This window comes from Pectinophora gossypiella, chromosome 5 (genome assembly GCF_024362695.1).
Source record: "Pectinophora gossypiella chromosome 5, ilPecGoss1.1, whole genome shotgun sequence".
In the NCBI taxonomy this organism is placed as follows: domain Eukaryota; kingdom Metazoa; phylum Arthropoda; class Insecta; order Lepidoptera; family Gelechiidae; genus Pectinophora; species Pectinophora gossypiella.
In genome coordinates, this window is record NC_065408.1 from 7,902,612 (window position 1) to 7,923,382 (window position 20,771).

Genomic DNA, 20,771 nt, shown 5'->3' on the forward strand with positions numbered 1-20,771 from the left:
TATTCCGAACGACTTCTGGAGTAATTCCAGTCTTTTTAATTGATAATAAATCTGCTCGACAACTCGCTTTTATCCAGTGTCTGCATCTATATATTAGGTACCTGTGTTAAAAACTGAAAACACTACGTAAATAAAGCCTTTGTTTTTAATGGATTTATCCATTTCAAAGTAGGTAAATAAAGTGAGGAATAAAATTATTAATGTATTTTTATTTAACGCCGCCGACCCTAGACCGGGCTCAGAGATAGGTACAAACTTAGCACTGAGCTAGGAGCACGCTTTCGTTGATCTACCTACGAGCATTGCGGACTATTGCGAGTTCGAGGCACTTCGAAGTGTTATAAAGACAGTGCAAAGACCAAAGACAGTGGCACACTGAGAACTTAAAAGAAAGATACAACTGTGATTGATCACGGCGCCCCTTTCCCAGGTATTTATCTGCAACATAGCATAGAGCAATACCGACCTCCAGAGGGTCAGCATTAAGACCACTTGGTCTTTGGTGAGCATGCTATGATAAACTACCTACAGGGAAATGTGTGTATTTTTTACGATCCGTCTCTTCTGTTCAACAAACTTCTTTAAATGTTTGTGCAGGCAAGTTGAAGAGTGGTAACCATAGCCTGAACAGTAGAAATACTTCATTGATATGTATTCAATATTTTTTCTGAGATGATTATTATGTCTTCAATTGCTTCAAAATACAGATTCAAATCGATTTGTATGTACAATTTCTTTCAGATTTCATCTCATCACTCGATATCTACCCATAGAGTAAATGTTGAAATGACAACCCTGAACCACAATGTTGCCAGGGAAAAGTCTTTAGCTCACGTATATTTTATCATTTTGTTAACCTGCAATAAGGATTACTTTTCTATGACAAACATTATTTGATATATTGACAACCTCGTATTTATGCACAAAAACTGACAAACAATTAAATGTCTTATTGTTTGTTGTGCATAAAGTCCTCACGTTGTGTTTCTTGTGACGTCTTCTACAATTTTTGTAAACACGCTTGTCGAATACACAAATTCTATAGAATAGTCGAATAAAAGCTATTTATTGCGGAAGTAATGGCTTCCTAAAATTTAATTGCAGATATTATTGTGTCAACGTTAATTAATAAATAGAAAAAGATATCCATGTGATGATATAAGGTTTTAACAAATTCAATAGGTGAATATTCGTGTCATCCGGCGTCTTTCTTTGCATATTTGATGCCGCGTCCTGTGAATTTTCCACAAAGAAATATCCAATAAAAGGTTTTATTTGTGTCTGAAATTAGGACTTCTGTAACCAGATAATGTCGTTACGTCTTACAATAATTATCTAAAACTACTTAGTTGTGTTTTTTGTTGTAAGTGGCAGTGGAAATGTGATGGCTTGTTATAGATCTACGGATATGTACCAGAGGTGAGGTGGTGAGGTTTTCGGAACGGAGCAGAATACATTGTGAAAATGAGTGATACCGGCGGCACCGCGAAGAGCAATGTGAAGGGGGTCGCGGATGAGGAGGAGGTGTCTGACGAGGAAATGTTAGACAGCGACGATGATGACGAAACCATCGCCCGGATTCAGCGCGCACACTTCGCTCAGGCAGCTGCGATGAGCTCCCGTCGCCGCTCAGCACCTCGATCCCGACCCATGAGCGCGAAACGAAAAATGGAAGCTGTCAAAAGCTTTCATGACTTTACTAAGAAACTAAAAAAAGACACAGGTATAACCATCCGCAGTTTAGTTGGTAATAACATATTAGAATTAAGCGATTTCTCAGATGAAGAGAGTAAAACAGATAGTGATGGTTTGTCAGAGGAGGAATTTGTGGTCAATCCGAGTGCAGTACAGGAATTGAATGAAGAAAATGAGAGCTACATTGATCCTGAGACAGGTGATATAGTGGAAGCTAAGAAGGAGGCACAGAAAGTGCGGTATCCAACACCCCCACCGACAACATCTGAACCTGATCCCGAGCCTGAACCTCAACTTTTGGAACCACCCGAAGAGCCAAAAACACTTTCTATCAGTGATATTATAAATGATGGTGAGTTGGACTTAAGTAAGAATGTGGAGATAGCCGAATTAGATGAAGGAGAGTTATGTACAGAAAAATCTGCAGAAGAACTGCTCAACATCAAGCAAGAGGGAAGTGAAATTGGGGAAGAGGGAGAGGATGGTAGTCAAGACTTTGACATAACTGAGAAATTGAAAGAGATGGGAGAGATTAGCGTTAAACCTTTAAAGAAAGAAGATGAAGATGATGAAACATCCAAGGATGAAGAAGAAAAGAAACCAGAAAATGAAGATGAGGTAATTGTTAGATTAATTTTTATGGATTGGGAAAATATGTTCTATGCTAAGCTATTCTAAAATTACTCATTCTAGTTGTATGAATACTTACATGCTTACATTTTCAGAAAAAAGCATTAAATACAAGTGCAATAAATGTGCGTCGTAACATCAGAGAGGTAATGGATGAGAAGAATCTGGATGCATCAACATTGGCTGCCCAAAGACAGGAATCTGAGCGTTTAGCTAGAGTTCAGGAGCAACAAAGAATTATTAGGGAGGTATGTACCACATATTATTTATTTACTATATACTAATGATAATTCCTAGTATTTAGATAAGCATTTTATTTGGTTCAGTTGAAAGTTAACAATGTTGTTTTATAAGTATATTTTACATTTCGACATTATAATTTTCTTTCAAAGTAAGGTTTATATCATAAATTAGACTATTTCTTATTAGTTTTGAATCAAAATTTGTGCAATTTTCAGGTACAAAGACAAATAGCACTAAATAGACAAAACAAGATACATCAAAAAACATTATCTTTACTACAAGGTGGTTCTTCTATTTTAAAACAGTCCTCTAGCAAACTGAAGTGAGTATTTCATTGCATTATATGTTGGTGAACTGAGTTACCACTGAACTAAAACCATGAACTAACATTGTTAAAAATATGCCTTCAATTTCAGTTTGCCAAACACAGTGCTAGTGAAGCTGCCATCAGGTGAGATGAAGAAAACTACAGTGAAGCAAGGGCAAGTGGAGGTCACAAAGATACCCAAACCCACCACCTCCGGCTCGGCTGCACAGAAACTTACTAAACCTGACCAAAAGACTGACAAAAAAGAAGTGAGTTTAAGTTTTATCTCATTTTATGCATAATAAAGGTCTAGACACCATGACTTTACTGACTTAGCTACTCCTACTCCACGTATGTGTTAAATGTAAAACCTATGTTACAAATGTGACATACATTCATATAAGGGGTTGGATTAAATCATAAAAATTGCCAAGTATACATGTTGTTGTTGATTTTAATGTACTTCGAATAGTCATGTAAATTTTTTTCTGGTTCATTTTTAATATTGTTTGTTTTTATAGTCAAACCTCTATCCCAAAGTTGATTGTAGATATTCAAAGCTTTATTTTCTTCAGATTTACCAGGGATTTAACTATTTTAGTTCTGTAAATAATAACCTGTAACTGTGTTATTGTGGAACTGTATTTTTTACATTACAAAATACTCACTTCTCAAATTACATGGTTGCAGGTTGTAGAGATAGTAGATAGCAGCAGTGGCGACGAGTCTTCCTCGTCGTCGTCAGATTCTGATGATTGCATCATGCTCTCTGACTCGGAAGTCCCGCCCAGCCCTGAAGCCGAAGAGGACCCTGGAAACTCAGGTAACAAGCATCCAAACTACTCTACTAATGATCTTATAAATGCGAAAGTAACTGTATGTCTTTTACCCTTTCACGTGTATATCATCAGTCACTGAACTTAAATTTCATGGAGCTGTTGTAGCCCAGTTGGTAAAATGCTTGCCTCTCACTTTGAGGCGCATGTTCGAAGCCAGCACAGGCTCTTTGCACCAATGATTGTGGAATTTTGTTTTCGAATTCATGTTTGGATGATTATTATGTGCTCAGCAGTGAAAGAAAACATCGTGAGGAAATCCACATTCCCGAGAAATGCGTTTTGGAGGTATGTGACCTAACCTGTATTGGGCTTGTTTTCCCTACGTGGGTTGGAAGGTCGCTTCTGAAAAAAACCGGACCTGTGAAATCTTCAGGTTAGGTAAGCGGACCCCGTGAAAAAACGGGATAATGCTAGGGAGATGATGATAATTAGTCACACAACTGATTTTGATGAAAATTGGCATAAAGATATATCAAAACCCATAGGTTGTTTGCAATCTGGAGGGGGGTCCCCCTGACATAAAAGCTGGATCCGCTCCTGAACCCAGTAACTATGTTAGGTTGGGTGAAACCATAAGTTGCAGAATCGACTTGCGTCCATTCTTAGTATTTGGGTGGATTCTTCTTACACCGGAAGTCAATGTCCATATTGAAAGCAACTTTTTTTTATTTATCCAGTTAGAACTTATCTGAATAGAACCGAATCTGTTAGGTACTGATTATTGTAAATGTACGTAATTCTTTTTAACTTAATCTTTATTATTTTTATTCCTGGTTTTCTATTTTCATTGTGTATAATTTTAAGTTTGCCATTTTAGTGCCCTTACAAGGTTCCTGTTTGTACTTTCCTCTTCTTTTAAGACCTCCAAAAACATCAGGAATCTTATTATCTTATGTCGTCAACTTACGATAAGTAAGTTCTAGTTGGTTATTTCCAAAATCACAAAATGTTGTAGCATATTTTTGCGTTCACGGTTATTGATGTTGATTTGCCGGTGTACAAGATCCACCCATTTGCATCCTTAATAATATTGTTAAGGTGTACGGGTAGCTAACGATGAAAAGACGGAAAATACTGAATAAATGGTTTAGTTAGTAAAAAGACCTGCCATACATCGAGCGTACAAAAACCGGAAGAAGGAAGCTGTCAAAAACAAAATTAAAAATGGCCGAACAATGTTGCCATTTGTAATGCCACAGATTACAGAATACTTATTTCTATCCGCTCAACAAATATGGATGATAAACAGTAATATGATACTAGTCATTTACCGTTAATTTAGTTAGTTTGGCACTGGCCCCGATTCCTGCAGACACCGCCTAATTTTATTTTAAGTTATATCCGTCATTTTCATATCCGTCGAAAAGGAAAGGGACGGATGATTCACAGTTCTTAATTTTAGGAAGAATAAGTAAATGAATGAATAACCCGGGCGAATCAAAAGGTACGTCGCTGGTATGCAATCCGTTTGACGTGCTATCTACTTAACTGTGTCGGGTTATTGACGGATGTAAAATTTTTAGACGGTTGGTTTAGATTTGTGCTTAAAATTGACGTGTGTTCCATAAATTTTATGCTTGTCGATTACCCGTCCCTTTCCTTTTCGGCGGATAAGAAAATGACAGATATAACTTAAAATAAAATTAGATGGTATTTACAGGAATTAGCACCAATGTTTCATCATTTTAAACCTGTCTTGTACTATTGAATAATTGCAATCCAGAAATTTCATTTCAAATCAGGATGGTATTATGTTATTTAACTTTGTATCTTATTTCCAGGGCTTCATGTGAACGACACGTACAATGTGCCTGATGAGCAAGGTCGTGTTCAAATAAACATTGGTCATCCCGAGAATGAGGAGGACATTTTCTTGGCCCCACAAATAGCCAGAATCATCAAACCTCACCAGGTAATACTAATAATCTGTATTTTATACCATTTTTGAGGTCTGCAATATGCTTTAAAATTAATTCGTATTGTCAGCCTTTTTAAGATGCCCGGAAATATCTACGCTTGTGTAGTTCAAATAGCGCCACTCGAACATAATCCTGCTGCTGTTCTCTCTTTAAAAGTAATAAAATATAACAAAAGCATCAAACCATTAAGTGTGTCATACACAATACAACTAAATAAAGACTATGATTCATTTGTTATGTTAAGAAATAGCTAAATATGTTATGTATTATGTATTGAATTCAATAAACACTCACTTAAACACGTTTTCTTTTCCTTTTTAGATTGGCGGTGTAAGATTCCTGTTCGACAATATAATAGAATCCGTGGAGCGATTCTCGACATCGACAGGCTTCGGCTGCATCCTGGCACATTCTATGGGCCTCGGGAAGACGTTGCAGATTGTCTGCTTTACAGACATTTTCTTACGACACACCACCTCGAAGACTGTGCTCTGTATTATGCCTATAAATACTTTGCAGAACTGGGTAAGTGTGTTTTAAATGATCAAGAAACCGATTAAAAGTTGAAACAAGCATCTACCATACCAGACAAAAGTACTTATTAAAGCTAACAAATGTAATTTCTAAACCATATTTCTAATTATTTTATGCCTTATGGTGAAGGAACCAAATACGGGACATATAAATTTGCAAAAGCCCTATACATTTCAATTAATTTATAAACTCACTTTACTTCTATATTAACAGGATTGTAAGCTATGCGTATTTTATATACTCTAAAATGTAATACTAATGTTAGGGATTTCGCGAGATCTCGTCTAATTTTTCGGGATCAATCCCAGATCAATTCGATATTGGGCGAATCTTGAAATTTGATTATGAAGAATAAAAGATTTTGTTTTCTTTCGAAACCTCACTATCACAAACAAGCAGATTTCATCGTTTTCAGACATTTTTTTATGAACTAGACGAGATCTCGATAATATCGGGATCTCGCGGGATTGATATTTCCAATGCTGCGGGATCTCGAATTTACGACGTCAAGTCGGGATTGCATTCCCTAACTAATGTATACTCTACATTGGTTCAATAAAATATTAATTTCAGGTGGCAGAATTCAACATGTGGTTGCCACTGGACGCGTCCACCAGCCCCCTCGCGGCTCACGGAGAAGTGCGGCCCAGGCAGTTTCCTATTTACGTGCTCAACGACAGTCACAAAACGCTTCAAATGCGCGCCAAAGTTGTCAAGGTATACTATTTTTTAATTATTTCTCTCGGCTTCGTCTGGGTACAATTCTATAGTCTTTGTAAGAAATGCTGATCATAAAAAAACCGCAGGCAAATCCATTCAGGTTGTCATGCCAAAGCCCGAAAATACAGTCTTTTTGATAATTTAAAATGTAATTTTGTTATCTCATAATTTACATATTACAGGATTGGAATACTACGGGAGGCGTTTTAATGATAGGTTACGAATTGTATCGACTTCTCAGTATGAAAAAAGATAAGAAACCTCGTAAGAAAAGGAAAGACGCGAAGCAGGAAGTTGAGAAGGAGAAGGAGAAGGAAGAAAAGGAGAAAAAGCTGGATAAACCAGAGACTGGGAATGAGGACACTCAGGTTGGTAAACACAATTGGTTGATTAATTGATTGATTGTCTGGTGGACAGACATCCATAACAATATTGGAAAATGTGAAAGAAAAGAACTTTCTAAGAGTTACTTTTTCACACCAAATTTGATCGATTTGAGTAAGTATTGGCTTAAAAATATAATTAATTTAAGAGAGGTTTGATAATTGCGCGTAAAACCACACTTTATTGCAGGGATCCGACAACACAATGATGTCAAAAGTGTCAGAACTGTCAGAGTTGTCGAAAGCTGACAAAGAAGACGGGTCGCCGTCAGCGCAGAAGACTGATGGTGACGGGAAAGACGAAAAGAAAGAGGAGAAAAAAGAAGAAACTCCTGTCGACGAAGAGAAGAGACTCTTAGATGGTGGGTTACAAATTTTAGTTCGCGTTCACTTCAGCAACTAATTACAATATCTGTTGGGTGCAGCATTGCAATAATATAATATTTTTTGGACGCTATATTCGTTATTACTAATAAGACAAATTCATCATATGACAATGCTAGGTAGAATAATTCAAGATGACTCTATAAAATTTCGAATTGCATTGTAATGTTAAAGTAAGTCGCCTTTCTCCAGCCTTTGACTTTAGAAGACTAGTTTACTCTCCTGTAGAATACAATGTTTTTTTTTTTATTTGTACAGAGTTTACACTAAATAATATGACTTTTTTTCAGAAATGTACGAAGCACTGGTGAAGCCGGGACCAGATCTAGTCATTTGCGATGAGGGCCACCGCATTAAGAACTCACATTCGAACATATCTTATGCCTTGAAGCAGATGAGGACTAAACGCCGTATAGTACTTACTGGTAAGATACATAGGGACGCTCATACATAAACTTACACCTGTGTAAGACGAAGACAAAAAAAAATCTCTTGATAAGAAATCCTAAGACGGATCATAATATGAACCATATCCATATATTGGCCGTCTTGTTGCAATGGTTAAAATACCTGTCCGTTTTTATGACAAGCTTGGATAAGAGCGATAAGCAGCTGAACGAGTCCTGTTTTTTATTCACTCCCAATCCAGAATAGAAGCATTGATTGTGTAAGAGTCTCGATGCATTATGTTACAAGAAGCCAACTGTACTATTTATTATATTTGTTCCAGGTTATCCCCTCCAGAACAATTTGCTAGAATACTGGTGTATGGTGGATTTCGTGCGACCTAACTACCTAGGTAGTAAGACAGAATTCTGCAATATGTTCGAGCGGCCGATTCAGAACGGCCAGTGTATCGACTCTACGCCGCAGGACATACGGCTTATGAGATACAGAGCACATGTGCTGCATTCTTTGCTCGTTGGTTTTGTGCAGAGGTAAAGTTTATTCACTTTGGTTGACGTGGTCCCTTACTCTTACCTCCTCTCCCTTACTTTTGAGGGTACTCTAAACCGGCGAGAAGACGCGAATGTGGTGTGCCAACAATGGAGCAAGTGGAATTCCGTGATCTCTGTCTATCATAATGAATGAAGTTGGCGTAATCTTATGTGAGTATGAATTGAATTATATTTCTAACGAAGTTTCTTCTGCTACTCAGACGCTCCCACGCTGTGCTACAAACAACACTGCCTCAGAAAGAAGAATATGTGCTGTTAGTACGTATGACACCATTACAACGAAAACTGTATGATCGTTTCATGAATGAAGTCGTTAGATCTACTTCGGTACCTAATCCATTGAAGGCGTTCGCTATTTGTTGTAAGGTAAGAGATATTTGCTTATATTTGTAACTGGCATTTTTATTAGCAAGGTATAAGGTAGTTACATCCATCGTAGTAAAAATAACTGTTGAAGTAAAGTCGTTTTCGAATGAGGACGTGCAAAAAGCGGTGAAAAGCATCCTGTGGTTAAATTGATGACCCGCAAAGAAGATTATACTCGGGGCGTTCATGGAGAGACTCATGCCCACAGCTGCCAGCAGAGGACAAAAATGGAATGCCGATTCCGTAGGTAGTATTGAAATAGCCAGTCCTTTAATCTATTTTATCCTTTTCAGATATGGAATCATCCTGATGTCTTATACAATTTCTTAAGAAAAAGAAGCGAAGCAAACGCGGCTATTGAGGAGGATTTGGATTTGGAAGAGCTAAGAGGAGTAACTAAAGCTGGACGTGCAAGGAACGGCAAGACGCCTGCTAAAAGAGGGCCTAAGCCGCGCGCGGCTAAGAAGCCAGCGGCCACTATTCCTCCTAATACAACCATGGGCTCAGGAATGCCGCGCCAAGAACCTTCGTATGGAAGTGCACCATTTCCACCGAACGGCCCTTACGGACATTCATCAAATTCGTATCAAAGACCAGATCAACCCGGAGCCCCATATTCCTATCCTAACTATCAGCAACCACCGGGATACTACCCACCTAACCAAGGTTATCCTAACCAAAACTTTGATCAAAACTACTACCAACAGCAACAGTCTTATGGCAACAACTATCCTAACCAGTACCCACAAAACCAACCTGAATGGAATCAGGCAGGGTACAGCCAAAACAACTGGGGAAATGGTAATTACTATGGCAACAGTAGTGGTTACTACAATAATCCACAGTACCCTAATGGCCAGCCCCCGCAGGACTTCAGGGGCAATCCTCCAGCAGACTTCAACCATCCTCAGCAATATCCCCCAAACTACAACACACCATCTGGCGAACAAGCGTATCCTGGAAACGCTATGCAACCTTATCCGGCTAATCAAGATGGATACCCCAATCAACAAAGACCGCCTTACCAACAAGGCTCTTATCACAATCCGTCGACGTATCCAGAATACAACGCAAATGCACCCGTGCCACCCTTCTCTAACAACCAACCACCTTCGGAATATCCAAACCAAAATTATCCTTCATCATCATACGTAGGTAGCACATCGTATGGGCCCGTCAATCAACCAACATCTTACAATCAATACGAAAATCAGACTCCTAACTATCCTGGCTATTCGAACAATATGCCGCCTTCTCAACCGCCTGTTAATAATATGCCAACTCAACCGCAAATTAAAGCAGAACCAAATATTCCTCCTAATTATCAATCGAATGATGTTAAACCCAATATAAATACACCTCAGGAAACAGCAGTGACACCTTACAGTGCACCCGGTTACAATTACAATCAGCCTAATACGTCTGCCTATCCAGATCAACCAGTACAGCCCAACAGTACAAACGGCAACTATTCTTGCCAATATCCATTCCCACCGCACCTTGAAACTAAGCCGCCTTTGGACAGCGCCGGTTCTGGCAGCCCTGTAACATCATGGCCCATCACAGAAACTTTAAAAACAGAAGTTAGCAAGTTAAAGGCAGAGGAAAAGGAAATCAAGTCCGAATCAGATGGCGAAGTTAAAATTGAAGACTTGGACACAAAGAAGATCGTCAAAGATGAAACCAAAAAAGAACTTAAAGCAGAAGCAGCAAATGACATAAAAACTGATCCTAACAAGAAAGATTCTACGTTTAAAAAGGATAACGAATCTAAGGATAAAGAACCTACTAAAAGTGATGGATCGGAAACTGAGGACGAGGTTCCTAGACGAGGGCGACCCAGAGGTAGACCCAAAGATAGCAAAAAAGACGATAAATCTAAGGGTAAGACTAAAGCAAAGCCTCGAGGACGGAAAGATAGGAAAACTTCTAAAGATAAGAATAAAGATAAAGATGATAAGGATTCGGAATCCGAAGAAAGTGAGAAAGAGGAGAAGTTATCGAGAGAGGAAGAAATAGCGTTGACGAAAAAAGCGGAAGAAATGACTTACGACTGGGCCACAGAGTTACTGAAGGACTACATACCAGGAATTATAGAAAATTCTGCGAAAATGGAATTGTTTTTCTACATTCTAAACGAAAGTATCAAAATGGGCGATAGGCTGTTGCTTTTCAGCCAGAGTTTATTTACTTTGAATCTTATTGAAGACTTTTTAGAGAGGAATTACATTCCGGGAACAAATTGTCTTTGGGAGAGGAACACCAACTATTACCGTATGTATATCTCAATTAATACGGTTATTTTTCTTTACGACATTTATGCTCATAGTATTTTTTTTTCTAGGTCTGGATGGATCGACTCACGCTTTGGAACGCGAAAAACTGATAAACGAGTTCAACGCAAATCCGCAAATTTACCTGTTTCTGGTGTCGACTCGCGCTGGTTCGCTCGGCATCAACTTGGTCGGGGCTAACAGAGTGATCGTCTTCGATGCTAGCTGGAACCCTTGTCACGACACGCAGGCTGTATGCAGGGTTTACAGGTAAAGTCGATAAAGTAACACACATTGAAAATTTATTCGATGTTTTCTCTTTTTAAATAACCAAATTCTGACTGACCTTTTAAAACTACCTACCTATGATTGTAATAATTGAAAATGAATTATACTTTTCCTTATTATTATGTACCTAATACCAGAAATCTGAAATTACTACTACATACACTCATTCGAAGTACGTAAAGACAATATCGAGCAATTAAATCTACGTCTAGTCAACCATAATACCGTGACGTCTGGCAGCATTTCTTACAGTCTTTGAAATTCTCAAACTTATCACAGATACGGTCAAAGGAAGCCGTGTTTTGTGTACCGTTTCGTGATGGACTGGTGCCTTGAGAAGAAGATCTACGACCGACAGATCAACAAGCAAGGCATGGCGGACCGTGTCGTCGACGAATGCAACCCCGACGCTGTTCTCTCCATGAAAGAGATCACTAACCTCTGTTTTGATAACGATGAAAAGGTGAGTGTGGACAATTTGCAGCCAATGTAATCTTTCTTGAATAATAGTTTCTTGTGTTGTGAGCTATAAAGAGTAGCTGGCAACTTTACATAACGATAGGACTTCGTTTAAGAGAAATTCTCTTACAAATAGACCCATATATGTAAAATCCTCCCAAAAATAAGTTGATTGTTTTATTACTTATCCGTTTACTCCCACTGTCAGGTATAGGCTTCCATTTTACACCATCCTTCCTCGTCCTGCGCAAATGTCATTCACAGCTTCGTCGAAACCTATAATGTAAATTATTCTTCACAGGAATCAGAAGCCAAAGATCTCTCAGAACACAAGGACAAGTACATAGACGTGTTGATGCAAGGTATTTTGACGCACTACGGCCAGAAGCTAAGCAAAGAACCATTCCAACACGAATCCTTGCTCGTTGATAGGAAGGAGAAGAAATTGTCTAGCGCTGAGAAAAGACTTGCGCAAAGAGGGTGAGTAATAAGTGGATTGCTTATTTACTTGGTATTTTTTTTCTTTTTATTACATCATGTCTAAAACACTTACATCGCCAAATCTCAGAAACTACAGGACTACTAGGACGTAAACTTAGGACGTAGGTGCTCACTAAGACGGCGTTTTATGAAATTCAAACCCTAAGGGGGCAAAAAGAGGTCGACATTACACATTGACGTTATCGTACACGCGCATCTGTGTGTATGTGAGACGTCTGACGCCCATACGATTGAAGACTAAAGTAAGACCGAGGGGAGGGTAAACCTAGCTCAACCGCTGGTGGGGAGCGAAGAGTTGCTGTTCTATACGTAGTATTATTTCTTATTCTATGGTTGTGGATAAGGGTTACAGCTATTCATATGATAAAATCTACCATCAGCTATGAGTTGGAGAAGAAAGCAGCACTAGCGCCGAAGCCGACGACGGCGTACCGCACGGTGCGCGCGGCCGACGGCAGCTTGGTGCAGCGGCCTGTGGCCTCCGTGCGGCCCATGCAGCACGGCGCCCGGTGGATCCCCGCCGACGTGTGGCGGCGGCAGGGCATGACGGCGCAGGAGATGACCTTGCCGCTAGGTATGTATCGATTACACCCAGAAATCAGAATCATTTATTCCACGTAATTATCATGGCTAAACTTCTTGAAGGTCACTTTAACATTTTTTGTACCTACGTCATTTCGCAACGATTTACGAACGAGGAGAAGAAATGACAAAAAATCTCTTGTTTTTACCACGCTGATTGTTGCTAATGTCGCGAGATACAGCTTCTACTATGAAAGGCCTCGCGTTAAGGGTTGTGTACAAGCGAGGTGATGTGTGATATCCTTATTCGGAGAATGCGTGGCTTACATCGTAGTGTCACTGGTTCGAATCCCGGCTCGGGCTTTAAACCACTGATGTCGACTTTATGATGTTTGAATTCATTTGTGGATGCATTGATAATTGATATCACTTGCTCGCCCCTATTATATGGGGTTTAAACATAGATGGCGAGTGGGTGCCTATATTATACACCTCTGCCTACCCCTTCATGAATACAGGCGTGATGCTATGATATGTTATGTTGAGGTGCTTAGGCTGCTAACTAGATGACATTAGGCAGCGGGGTGGTGGCGGCAGCGACTAATAGAGCAGGATTATGTCAGCGTGTTTGCTATCATACATTGTTCAGGCTTAGTTGATTTTGAGTTAGATTCGCTGAAGTAAACATCTTCAATGTTACGCAGTGTCAGTCGTGAGTCTGCACACGGTGTGATGGGTGCCCACTGTCAGTGTGTGTGGTGTGTGGAATTGTATGGCGGCGACTCACAAGTTGCGCACAGGATATGCATACCAAATACCGCATGTGCGGAAGGCTTTTGCCACAAGAATCGTCTACGATAGATAACTGTAACACAAATCTGAGGATAACACGACATTCAAACTTTTTCATCGTCACAGTTGCCGTCAAGATGGTTGACTCATTATACTCTGTTACACCTCGGCGTGAGTCGTATAATTAAAACGATGATAGATGTAATTACGGCATGAATGTCAATCTAAATAGGTGTAGATAAATACACTTACAAAATATAAAACAATGGTGAGGAAAACTGCATCAATTACGAGACGCTATCGTGTCCTTAGAGGATCTATTATTGTTATGTTCAAATAGCTCCTTACTAGTAAACAGTCTGTAGAAAAGAGCTTTTTCGATGTCGTACGTAATCACAATTCACCAATTTGTTTATATTGTCTTTATTACTTACTTTCGAGATAAAATCTTAACTGTATACAAAGTAAATATTCAGGGTGTTAGTGAGATCGTACCGAAAACTATGAGGAATAATTCCATAATTTTGAGTTGATATCAAGTAGCAGTTTTCATCGCAAAAGTATATAATAGAAAATATATTTAAAATAAAAAATATGATTTTTACGATGGAAATTCAACTTAAATAATTCGTATCCTTTACAGATGTTGTTATCCCAACGAATTCCGCGGAGAAAACTAACATAGTTCTGAAGGCGGGCCAACGAGTCATGGTGCTGAAGTCGCCGAAAGGAATCTACATGCAGTTGGAGTCTGGCAAGATCATCGCTATCAAAACGTCTTTCAAGGGCTTAGCTGGACAGAAGGGGGACAACAAAGACAGCCCTGTTGGCAAAAAAGGTAAGTCCAGTAAAATGTTCGTAACTGATAAATTATTGATAATCATCGATTAATATGAATATTATTAACTTATGGTTTTCTTTCAGTTTTAGGGAGCCGTCCGACTTCAGCGAATATACCCGGATCACTTAAAAATAATTCCGCAATAACAATCACCTCCAAAACTGCTCCTAGGCCAGGATATCACAGAATAATGACTCGGCCTAACCTAATGGGTCATAACAAAATAACCCGCCCTATGCTACCTGGCCAAAAGATGGCTGAAATTAGAAATAGATTAGGCGAAATGAGATCGTATGGTTTGCGTCCTAAATTATCCGGCCAACAAGGTAGATTATTAAGGCCAAACTTACCGGGTTCCGTTAGCATAACTAAGATAACGAAAGATCCAAAGAAAACTGACAATGACAATAGTGCCGATGCAAAACCTAAAGTAGATTTAGATTCGGAAACTGAAACTCAGGTTTTAGACAGTGATGATGAAGACACAAATAAAAATTCTAACACGGAAAAAGAATCGGATAAAAAACCGGAAGATAAAACTGGAAATAATGCCGAAAACCCTCAATCTTCTACTAATACAGAAGAAAACAGAATGGACGTTGAGGAACAGCCAAAGCGAGAAACTGAACCTATAGTATTAACAACTGATGAAAAGTTGCCCTCCGATGAGGCTTTAGATAGTACAAACGCTGAAGAACACTCAGCTGGACCGCAAATGTCACAAGAGACTTTAAAAGCGCAGATGCCTGACTGTGAAAGAGAAGCGACTGAAAAGAAAATCAATTTGTTGAAAAATTACAGACATCAAAGGCCCACCGGTCGAACGCCAAACGAATCTAGCCTTAGTCAACTGGAAAGAACTGCCAGTGTGCTTAATAAAGAAGGAATGCCAGACTTCCGTAAAAATCTTGACGACATTACGCAGTCGTATTCGCCGGGCTCCGATGAAAAATCCAGTGGAAAGTCAAAGAAGAAACGATCCCCGAACAAAACTGATGTATGTGAATCTCAAACAAATGATAAACAAGCGTCCAGTTCGGGGATGTCGCACAGTGTGTCAAGTTTATTGGGGAGCAGCAGTTCTAAGCCTCGGATACATGAAAAGACTGCACTAAATACAGCTCCTGTGGCGCCGATAGGTCAGACGCCTGCTCCAAGAATGGTGCCTGGAATGTCTCACGATATGAGTGCTATGCAACATCCACACGGGCACATGGTGCCTGCTAAACCACTAGCTCACATGATGGGTCCAAGTTCACCAGCGATCCCCGACGTGACCAAATCTCTTCCGCCTACTGTTCCCGGTGCGATGCCCATGAATCCTATAGGGTCCAGTCCTGGGTATCCCGCCGGCCACCCACCGCCAGAAGGACCTTATGGGCAATATCCAGGTAAGAAACTCAATTTATATTTTTTCTTTGAAAAAAAAAAAAAGACATCATTGAAGAAGAGTGAGTGATTTATGTTTTTTTGTTGTTATAGGTTATGGAATGGGTTATGGGGGTTATCCTAATGCGCCATATTATGGAGGTTATGGTGGTGCGCCGTATTATCCTCCGTACGGCGGGGCTGCGCCGTTAACACCGTTCGCCCCCGTGGCGCCCGCTCCCGGCAACATGCCCGCGCCGGCACCAGAAGGTTATCCTAACCCGCAGTGGTAACAAGACTAGTGTCCACCTTCCGACTTCAATTATAAAGTGAATAATTTTTTAGATATTATTTTTGGGAGATTACGTGCGAAGTGAATGTGTGTCGTTTTACTTAAGATTTAACGATTCAAACGTTTTTTTGAGTAAGTAGAAACGACAGTGGCTTTAAATTTTAGTTGTGATTTCCTTGTTTTTACCTTCAGTGTGTATTGTATTTACAGTTTACAGTGATTCTATTCCTTTTTTGAATTATAATTTTCGAGAATTCTTCTAAAAGTGTAGATACCTATTTTTTAATTATTTATTGGAATTTGAAAGTCAAATGTTTTTTACTATAGTATTTTATGGACAATTAATTTAAATGTACGAAGTGTACAAATCAATCAAATACTACTGGCTTAAAATGCATTATTATACATTTTTAGCGCAGCTATATTCTTAGTACTTACTTAATTAGTATTGACTTTTAATAATACTATATCACAAAAATTCTTTGAACAAATTACATTTTCGCGAATATGATTCTTTGGTATGGCTGTTAGTTTTAGGATGTAATATCAATAAATACCCAGTGAATGTAGAAAAATAATAAGTACATACTCTTCTAATCTGCGAACCTATCAAATAAATGAAGGTTTCCTATTTGAAGAGTTCTCATAGTGTTCTTAAACCATTAGATAAGCGTGACGTGGTGGTCGTCAGTTACACCGACGGTAATATGTGTCGTTAATCGTTTGCAGTCACTCGATGACAATGGCTATGGACCGGTCGATGGATGTGATACGTTGAAAAATTAGTCTTAAGATGAGTATTGCGTGTATGGAGTATTTATCAGTGTACTTTAGCTTAGATAGGCGCCTATAATAGGTTTTAGGAATTTAGGTCTCATTTAATCGTTCAACAAGCCCGTGATATATGTTATAGGTCGATTAGTTAGCGGAGACGCTGTCGAAAACATCGCCCAATGTATTTATCGATTCATGAAGTATCGAAACTTAAATGTATAAAATTCTACGCATATACTATTGAATTATACTTTACTAAGTTTGGCCATGGATAATATTTCCTGCTCATTATTGGCATGAGGTTTGCTGCTAACTTTTCGATTTATGACCTTTTTGTAGCTATGTATACATAACGCATAGAGAAATATTTATCTAATCCTAGATATGTGTTTTAACATAATATGATCTGAGTGCGAAAGTTTACATATAAGTATGTATTTAACTGGATTTCTATTTTTTCTTTGGTGTGTTTTCGGATAAGTAACTTTATACAGGGTGTAACGGAAGGGGGGTATCAAGCCGAAAGGGGACAAAACTATACCTTATGTAGATCTTATCTGCAAAATTTCAATTAAAAAAAAACACTTTTGATATTTTTTTCAATTTCAGTTAAAAAAATATTTTAATATTTCCAGCATGTAAAAAACACGGCACAGCACTATTGAGGTCACTGTTCTTAATCCACTCAAATATTGGCACTACACAAATCTCCTAGCGCGTCCTGGTCGCCTGGTACTCGCGGCGCTCGCACGGCCGCGATAGGTACGAAATTCGAGCGGGCGGCGGCTTTGGCGGCAACGTCAAAAGGAGTCGGCGGCCGATTGGAACAATCCGAGTCGGCGGCACGTCGGCGACTGTAACAAACAAGAATGACACTAAAGCATCTAATAATTGGAGTCATTTTGCTTTGACAACTATTCTCACATTATTTTATGACGTGTAAAATAAGTTAAAATTACCTACTTGTTTAGGTAAGGTATTTAATTTAATAGTAAATAGGAAAAAAAGTGTGAAAGTGTGGGTAAGTAGGTAGGTAATTAATAATTAGACTTACGTTTTACAAGAAAGGTTCGAAATGTCGTCATCCCCGTTCGATGCACAGACCTGCCGCTTCATCTGTCCACAACACTTTCGAAGCAAAGTCTGGTGAGCTTTCCACTTGAACTCGGTACCATTCTCAGAATGCCACACGAGGTAAATAATCAGCAGGAATTAGCTCGGGCGTACGTTGCATGTGGTAAGGTTCGCGTGGTAGTCCTTGGGTTGGCTGCACGGCTAGTACGGCTTCTTCAAACTCCGGATCACGGGTCGCCGAGCGGCCAGTCTCGGATGACGCGTGGAAAGAGCCCGTTAAATGCAGTAGGCGATTGACCATTTTCCTGAAGCAATGCAGTGAAGGCAGTTGCCTGGCTTCATCAGCTGGTCTACCTTCTATGAATCGCTGATACAAGTTCCGTGCTTCACTTAAGTTGCCATCGCCGGCACCCACACACATCATCATTTCATAATAACCTACATTACTCAAAGACACCTCGAACTATCACTGATCACAGTTATCACAACAAATCCAAATTTCGAACTTCACTCCACAGATAGTAAACAAGCACTGACAAATAATTTGACAGTTTACTTTCGTGTGCATGTTTCTATCTCTTTTGGAATGCTAGTATCCTGGTACTTAAGGGTGTGTTATTTCTTTGTGCGCAATAAAATATTTTTATGGTATTGTTTGAATGAATGAATGAATGTATTGTATTTTATGAAAGTAGGTACGTATTTTACTTTGAACCTAGAAAAGTAAAAAAGTCGTTTATCTAATAAGGATCACCCGCGCTCACACTCTGGCACTAACACAGAATTGCCACGTTTCTTCGCAAATATCCCGCGCAATAGCAGAAGGCGAAATTAATCTGTCAATAATAAGACATACTATCACTCTGCCCGTATCCCTAATGGGGTGGGCAGAGTCACAAGAACATCCCATTAGCGGTACGAGCATGATAATTATTTATGTACCTATGTTATGATTACTTGTGGCTCTGTCTGCCCCATAAGAGATAAAGGCGTGATATTATGTATGTATGTTTGGTACGGGCATGTAGCGATACGAGCGTGTAGTGGTAAGTGAAATTCCGCAGTCTCTGCCTACTCCAATGGGAAAAAGGCGTGATGTTATTGTTCACTGTTGGATAATACACGACTACAATTTAGGAAGGAAAAAAAATACAAAAAAAAAAAAATATTTTTTATCATGGTTAATGATAACTTCCCCTTAACAGCACCGCCATTTTGAATTTCGGGTGCACTAGGGCTTGCCGATCAAAAAATGTCTATCGATAATCTATCCCGACCGAGAGTCGATCGATAGCAAGACTATTGATAACTCGGAAAGTGGGAACATTTTCGATTTTATTACCTAAGTGCAATACAATCGATAGTATCGTTGCGGATTAATAACAAACTATCGATAATTTTGCCCTCAGTCAGTAGTATTGCTACACTCCGATAGTATGGTTATTTTGAGTGGGCTGATTGTCTAAACTGAATTTCAATAACTCAAAAGTCCATGGATTTAGATTTTTTGAAAAGCTATTTTTTTATTTCTACCAATCAAAATCGTAGTTGAAAATGATTATGATCGATAATCGATACTGAACTATCGATAGTTTGAAACACTAGCGTGCCTTTTTCTATTCGCGAGCCCTGGCATCCTGGTACAGGGTATAAATCCCATTAACTGTCCCAATGCAATTTGCAATTCCGTGCTTCGGAAGGCACGGTTGGTCCCGGTGACTACTTACTCATGTAAGAAAGTAGTTATTACATGAGTCATGTCAGGGGCCTCTGGCGGCTCAATAGTTACCCTGACACCAGGGTTGATGAGGTTGGTAATCCACCTCACAACCCACACGATAGAAAGATTTAAAAAAATACTGTTATGTGTTTTTAATTCCTTGTACGCAATAAAGTATTATTGTATTGTACGAAAGTACTTATTTTAAGATTACTTTTACCATGTCATAGTAAAAGTAAAGTTATGTTAGGTAGGTACTTTACTTGAGAAATTGATTTTGTCTTTACTATGTTGTAAACGTAACATTAATGTCTCGTTAATAAGATACACAATCACTTGCAGCTGCTCGTATCCCTAATGGGGTGGGCAGAGCCATAAGTAATCAGAACATACTAACATAATATCACGCCCGTATCACTAAGGGGTAGGCAGTCACAACTGTACTTGAGAAATTTATTTTGCTTTTACTATGTTGTAAATCCCCAAGGAATTCTAAGAAGCCTCTGACGTTGCCGGTCGCCTCAGGGAGGCACCCCGTCTGGCCAAGGTGCCGGACCCGGTAGTTGGCGGCTCCTTCACACTCCAGTAGCACATGGGCCGCTGTCTCGTCCATGCAGGTTCTGCACAGGGGCTTGTCGGTGACACCTAGTGTAAACAGATGTTTGTTGATATCACCGTGACCACACAGCTACACCTGCTACCTGCAGCTGTTACCTGTATTAGTGGAGACCTCTTCACATTTAGAATTCTTTTGGAGAGACAACTATTGATGTTGGGTAGTGCCAACTTAGCCTGCCTGCATTTATTTACGGTGGTTCATAGCCTGGTGTGTTTGTTCATTCCCAAATACCCTAATACCGAACTAGCTTTATTTGCGGATGATACAGC

At 39.3% G+C, this 20,771-nt stretch overlaps 1 protein-coding gene across 2 annotated transcripts; it reads left to right on the forward strand.

Annotated features, from left to right (window-relative positions):
- Positions 1–967: 967 nt before the first annotated feature.
- LOC126366720 (uncharacterized) lies at positions 968–16,487 on the forward strand. Of its 2 annotated transcripts, XM_050009924.1 has the most exons (22): positions 968–1,182; positions 1,399–2,313; positions 2,421–2,573; positions 2,784–2,890; positions 2,985–3,144; positions 3,566–3,698; positions 5,496–5,626; positions 5,955–6,158; positions 6,741–6,884; positions 7,070–7,255; positions 7,461–7,632; positions 7,945–8,079; positions 8,385–8,592; positions 8,814–8,979; positions 9,273–11,253; positions 11,324–11,522; positions 11,820–12,003; positions 12,301–12,479; positions 12,881–13,074; positions 14,458–14,652; positions 14,739–16,046; positions 16,138–16,487. In XM_050009924.1, exons 2-22 carry the CDS (start codon positions 1,465–1,467, stop codon positions 16,314–16,316), a joined length of 7,167 nt encoding a protein of 2,388 aa, XP_049865881.1. In that variant the 5' UTR covers positions 968–1,182; positions 1,399–1,464; the 3' UTR covers positions 16,317–16,487. The 2 variants fall into 2 exon arrangements, with proteins under 2 accessions (XP_049865881.1, XP_049865879.1); XM_050009922.1 differs by having other exon boundaries at positions 968–2,313.
- The last annotated feature ends 4,284 nt before the right edge of the window (positions 16,488–20,771 follow it).